Source organism: Hyperoodon ampullatus (assembly GCF_949752795.1).
Source record: "Hyperoodon ampullatus genome assembly, chromosome: 2".
Lineage (NCBI taxonomy): Eukaryota > Metazoa > Chordata > Mammalia > Artiodactyla > Ziphiidae > Hyperoodon > Hyperoodon ampullatus.
In genome coordinates, this window is record NC_136915.1 from 43,393,452 (window position 1) to 43,400,315 (window position 6,864).

General features: G+C 40.3%; 1 protein-coding gene across 2 annotated transcripts in view; it reads right to left on the reverse strand.

The window, feature by feature from the left end:
• The window catches only part of FAF1 (Fas associated factor 1), a gene marked incomplete at its 5' end in the record, with an annotated part of 488,979 nt that extends 482,908 nt beyond the window's left edge, over nucleotides 1-6,071 (reverse strand). For both annotated transcript variants that reach the window (XM_079696859.1, XM_079696858.1), the window contains one exon: nucleotides 6,027-6,071. In XM_079696859.1, coding sequence (XP_079552985.1) covers nucleotides 6,027-6,071 — 45 coding nt within the window. The remainder of the gene's footprint in view (nucleotides 1-6,026) is intronic.
• Nucleotides 6,072-6,864: the final 793 nt, after the last annotated feature.

The window sequence follows — 6,864 nt, forward strand, 5'->3', positions numbered from 1 at the left end:
CAAATGTTCTAACACTTTGCAGTTACTAAAACCTAGAAAGAAAAGTACTGATTTCAAAAGAAAGTACTGATTTCAGGTGGGCAGGGGGGCGGGGGACATAGATAACTTTATCTTAAAAGCTCAAATAGTAAATATTTTAAGCTTGTGGGCCATTAAGTCTCTGTCTCAACTACTCACCTCTGTCACTGCAGCAAGAAAGCAGTCATAGACAACAGGTAAATGAGTGTGCCAATAAATCTTTATGTATAAAAACAGGCAACCAGCTTACAGGCTACAGTTTCCTGACCGCTGAACTACAGAATCCATAAGACCTGTCTGGCAAACAACAGGCATCAACCGAGCCATGCTCAACAAATCTAAAGTCTCTCCATTCCATGGCTTCTGATCACCAGTGAGCTTAGAAGCATGGCACTGAACTGGAATGAATGGCAGTTTAGGAATGATCAGTCCCTCCCTTCCTCCCTTCCTCCCTTCCTCCTTCCCACCTTCCCTCTCTGCTGGTATGTCTGCTATATGCCAGGCACTGTTAATTTATTTTCTATGTAAGTTTTATCAATTTGGACAAATTTCTAAGTGGTGGATCTTGTTTTCCTCTAGACATCCAAGCTATCTGACAAATTAAGCTAGAAAATGAACACTCTTATGTACACCTGGATAAAATCTTTGTTTCAAACCAGTTCATGACCGTGGACAAGTCACTTCCTTTTTCGGGGTCTCAACATCCACGAAAGGAAAAATGAGAAGCTAGAAACAGTGCCCTGCAGAGAACAAGTGAGTACTTTAAAACTGTCAACAATGAAAATAACAGCTAAAATGTATTAAACACTTTCTATGTCAGACACCTGTTCTAATCACTTTACATTAACCCTTTTTTCATATGGGAAAACTGAAGCAAAGTGGTGTGAAGTAACTGGTCAAAAATCACAAGATGAGTGAATGGCAGAGCTGTGATTTAAATCTAAGTAATCTGACATCAAAGCCCATGCTCTTAACCACTAACTACTAAACTTTAATCTACATGCCAAAACCTTATTTTCCCAATGACCAACAATCCAGACACAAAACAATATGCTTTGTCCCTCTAAAAATGAAGGGGACTGAAGAAAGGAAAGAAAGAATACCAACAAGACTACTTTCTGCCATAGTACTCAATCTCCTACCCAAGGTAACCTCCCAGGAAATAAAGATGATGTTCCATGAATACTTAGTTTGGTCCCTGATCCACAACATCACCAAGGATACCTATCTGTTTGGATCGATACCATTTCTACTCGCAGTCTGGTATCCTCTTTTGTAGAAAATATCTCTTTGCGTCAAACTAAAAAAGAAAGAAGAGTGATTCACAGCTTCATTTAGAAGGAAAAAATGTAATGTAATGAAAGGGCAGAAATTACCTACAAGTAACTTACCAGTAGTGTAATGGAAGAGTCCACGCTTCAAAGAGGAGTTGACAGGCAAATGAAAACTCACTACATCCCATAGTGATAGTCCAATATATGTAAAGGTACAAAGCAATTTAGGCAGCAAAGGTATTACTAGCTGGAAAGACCAGGAGTAGAAAACAAAGCCACAATTGTGTCATCCAGGATATACAACTGAAAGTAACCTCAAAATCAGTGCCAAACTAGAGAAGAAATACAGGTACTCTTAATATGTGACCAATGGAACTAGATTCAGAAAGAATACTTTTTTAGCAAGGCAGATAAGTTTTGTTTATGATAAAGTCTGATAGAAAATATTACTACTAGTGAAAGTTGTTTTTTCTTCACTTGAGTAGAGCTATGATCTATGTATCTATATTATCAGTAACAAAGAAACATAAATAGAAAAAACATGAGACCCACATGTGACACTAATCTAAATGGGTACACCACTCATTTTGTTCTCAAAGAAAAATTATAAGTAAAAAAAAGTATCTTAGAGGAAAAAGAATTTACCATGGCATTAACTGAAAGGTTAAAGGGGTGGGGAAGGGAGAAGACTCATTTTTTTGTTCATCTAGACCCAAAGTAAGAGGTAACTAATTACTGAAATTATTAAATAGCAACCGCAATTTTGTTTGGATAGCTGTTTTCACATCTGTAAGCAAATCGAATACAGTCTCAAAAGTTTGTTTGATCAAATGATTTTTGCTCTATACCTCTCAACCTTAATGAATTATACAATTACAAAAAGAAAAAGATTTGGAACTTGCACCTGAATGCATCTGTTATTAAAAAAACTTTAAGGAAGAAAAAAAAATCTCTCTTGATTCATCAGTGCCTGCCTGTTTTTTAAACCCAGGAAATTCCTTTACACCCCCTCCTGGTTCTGGTCAGCCAGAACTGTAGGTGTACTAGTCTAGTCATTCCTTTACCAGTAATATACTATGCTAACACTATTTACATTTATAGCTGATTTTTGTTGGACTATTCCAAGTTCTAAACTCATTTGTTCAGAGTGGAATTTACAAATTAATTAAACACTATGCTGTCATTCTCTCCATTCAAACTTTTGGTGGTGCAGCCACTATGGAAAACAGTATGGCGGTTCCTAAAAAAAAAGTAAAAATAGAAATACCATATGATTCAGCAATTCTACTTCTGGGTATATACCCCAAAGAACTGAAAACAGAGACTTAAAGAGATATTTGTACATCCATGTACATGTACAGCATTAATGATTCACGATAGCCAAAACGTAGGGAAGAAGTGTCCATTGTCAGATGAACAGATCAACAAAATATGGTAAATACATAAAATGAAATATTATTCAGCCTTAAAAAGGAAGGAAATTCTGACACATGCTACAAAATTGAAGCCATTATTCTAAGTGAAATAAGCCAGTCACAAAAGAACACATACTGTATGATTTCACTTATTAGAGGTACCTAGAGCATTCACATTCACAGAGACAGAAAGAATGGTGGTTGCCAGGGGCTGGGGAGAAGGAAGAATGGGAAGTTACTGTTTAATGGGTAGAGAGTTACAGTTTTTCAAGATAAAAAGAGTTCTGAAGATGGTTGGTGGTGATGGCTGCACAACAATGTGAATGTACTTAATGTCACTGAACTGGACACGTATTGATAAAAATGGTTAAGATGGCACATTTTATGTTATTGTGTATTTCACCACAATTTAAATTTTTTTTCTATTGGTAGCTGTTCTTACTTGGGGGAAAAAATCTTTTAGAGGACAATTTGGAATATATTTGCTTTGTAATTAGTTCACTCACCTACAAAGTCCCAAATTATCCCATTAAGTCTGAGCTGAAATCTTCCATCCACTACTTACCTCATTAAAAGAAACCAGGCAATTTATTTTTTAAATTATAGCTCAAGACTTGGAATGTAGATGCTTGGATGATACTGACTTCTTCTATAACTGGTCAAATCAATTTTCCTACCCAAAAGTGAACATAGTAAAATTATGTTCTATTTACCTCATATGATTGTTAGCCACTCCGCCACTGATTTCAACAGAAGTCTTTTGTTTATTGAGTTGAAATAGAGAATACAAAATCCTTCTCAAAAACTTTCCCATATTTAGACATTGTATTTTCCAGCAATAATCAAAATCTTAAACTTATTTATTTTTAAAATCTAGTCACATTTAAAAATCATGTCTCTTTCTACAAGAGCAGCACTGAGCTCTCAAAACTATTATTAATTTTCATAATCATATGATGTAAACAGAACATAATTTTACTATGCTCACTTTGGCTGGGGAAATTGATTTGCCCAGTTATAGAAGAAGCCAGTATCATCCAAGCATCTACATTCCAAGTCTTGAGCTATAATTTTCAAAATAAATTGCCTGGTTTCTGATAACTGGATAAATGCTAATTTTTTAAAGTTAATTCTACAAAACTTTTACATAATATTTTTTTAAAGTAAGAAAAACCCTTTTTTTTAATTTTTCTTTCATATTGGAGTATAGTTGATTTACAATGTTGTGTTAGTTTCAGGTGTACAGCAAAGTGAAGAATAATCCATTTTAAAACCAAGTCCACATGAATAAACTCATCTGGAATCATCATTTGTAAGAGGAATACAAGGTTCCTAAAATACACAAAAGGCTAATGTGCTTCTGCATAGTTTTCTAAATAACTTTTTTCTACCAGTAATGTTCTCCTGCCTATTTGACAATATGCAATTAACTCTCACCATTTGGAAAACAATTGTTCGCTGCAGATGCCATAAGCTTTTTCCATTTTGTAAACAATTGTTCACAGCATTGCCATTGGTTTGAAGAAAAAAACTTATTAGAATGTTTTCATGCAATCAAAATAAAATCCCAAATGCTTGTCAGGAAATCTTACTTTGCCTCTGAATGCAGGAATCCTAAATTTCCAGACTGGCCGATAAAACTAAGCATAATAATTGTCACAAATAGGAACTTCCCCAGCAGTCCAGTGGTTAACACTCCGTGCTTCCACTGCAGGGGGCACGGGTTGGATCCCTGGTCGGGGATCTAAGATCCCATGTGACACGCAGTGTGGCCAAAAAATAATAATAATAATTGTCACAAATAACAAGAGGGCAAACAGCTACAAGTTATTAGAGGAAGTCAAAAGTTTGGTAAATCAAAACGAAGTTACAGTTACCTTAAAGCTTTTAATGAGGTAAACTATACTTTTTGTTGCCTAAAGCCATTCCTACCAGAGCAGAACAATTTTACAAAAGGATAAAATCATTCCTAGACATATAGAGTCCTTTATCACACAACTACATTCCACATTAGATAAAAGACTAACTTGGAGAATGAAAAAAAAGGTGAAAGAATTAGGCAGAAAATCTCAGGCCAATCCTAATCCTACAAAGCACCAAAACCTTGTGGTCAACTTTTATTTTCAGAACTTCTTTCTGTTTGAGTCTGAAAGTTACAGTATAATCAAATGCAGATATATGCATATTCCTAATGTAGCAGATATGACTTGAATAATTAAATGAGCAAACTCTGGAAATGGCCATCAGAATATTTAGTTGTAAAAATAAGTAACTTTAGAAATTAGAGAAAGAAGAAAAGCCCAACAAAATATCAGTAAGGAAAAATACTGCCTACTATGCTAGCGTTAGACCATGAGCAATGATGGCAGTGTTAAAGGAGGGAAACGCCTGCCTATACAGAACTATAGCTTCTAAGTTAATGTCAAAATAAATGGTTAAAAATATCTCACTACAATATTTTCTTCCAACATCAAAAGGCAAAAGTGGTGTTTACAGGGTACTAGTTCTAACTCCAAGTCTTTCATGAAGCATACAGCTCTACTTTCAAAGGGCCTCCCTAAAATACTTATATGCCACTGTCACTACAGTTGAGTCAGTAAGAAATAATCTTTGCTCATCCTTAAAATTTCTCCTGGAGAAAGGACACCAACCAAGTAGTTCAAATCTGTAGAGGAAGGGAATCCACAAATATGAATTGGTAATTTATTAAAGCTTGTGAACTCACTGCAAAGATACTTTGATACATACAGTCTATTTGCCTCCTCCTCTTCCTACACCCCAAAGACTCCAATAAGGCATCAAGTCTCAAATGTTTATTTCTCCCTCAAAACCAGCACAATGTCCCGCTACCCTCACCACCTCCTCACCATCATTCTTTTTTACTCTCCCCTTAATACACCACACCCACACTCCATACAGCACACTCTCCTCACAAACCCAAAACTCCTCACCTAAAGCACCTCATACTTAAAAGCCCCACACTTATCCTCGAATTCTAAACATTACCTATAATACAGGAAACAATACAATCCACACACAAAACAACCCGACATAACACCCACTCACTCGACAAATGCCATTCAAGCCGTACATAAGCCATTCTACACACCCCCAACATAACATAGTCTCCCACAGTTCACAACACACACACACACACACACACACACACCACTCACACACACCTCAAGCCAGGTACCGTATAAAAACTCAAACCACACAGCACTGCAGTGCTCAAACAAACGCTGGGAAGAGGCCACCCTTTGGGCACCAGGAACCCACGAGGTTGGAGGTGAGAGGGCAACTGGGCCCGATACTTCACCTGAAAATCTGCCAGGATCATCTCTCGGTCCATGTTGGACGCCATGGCGGCCGCCGAGTTCCGCGGCTCCGGGAGCGAAGCGCGCACCCGGGAGGGAGACTGCGCCTCCTGCGGCCGTCGCCGCCGCCGCCGCCGCCGCCGGGCGCCGAGGGGCTGGCGGGCGAGCCGGCGGGCGGGCCGGCGGGCCGGCGGGCGGGGCAGCGCGGGAGGCTAGGCGCTCATGCACTCGGTAACCTTCAGGCGCCTGGGCCGCTTGCCTGCGCCCCGCGGAGCCCGAGCCGCAGCCGCCCCGACAGGAAGGTTGGTAGGGATGTGGGTTCGGTCTTACTGTCGCCGGCCAGGGATGAGGGCTGGTTGCGACAGCACGCAGCCGGCTCCCTTCAACGGCGACAAGACCGGCGGGGGCGGGGAAAACGAGCGAAAAAGCAGGCGGGCGAACGCCACGGCCGCCTCCGCCTCCTCCGCTTCCTCCCTGGCCGCCGCCTCCGCCCCTGGTTGGCCAGCGCCGAGGCTGTCGCACATTTTGCCTGTCATCGAGGTCGCAAAGCGCCGCTTTGCGGCTGCCACGTGACTGCCCTCCTGTCAGGCGCTGGGCGCGCGACTACCGGGCGGAGATCCGCGCGCCGCCGGCGGGGACGCCAACCTGCAACTGCGGCAGCTTGGAGTCCCGCAACAGGTTATTCCGGTTTGAATTAAGCAAAGGCCTCGGGGTACCGCCTCCCCATGGTTGGGGCGGGGATCAGATTCTGCTCCTTACGTGGTTATATAGTAACACACATACACGTCAAGCCTCACAAACCAACTCAGCACACCGTCACATCCCGTCTAACAAACAACA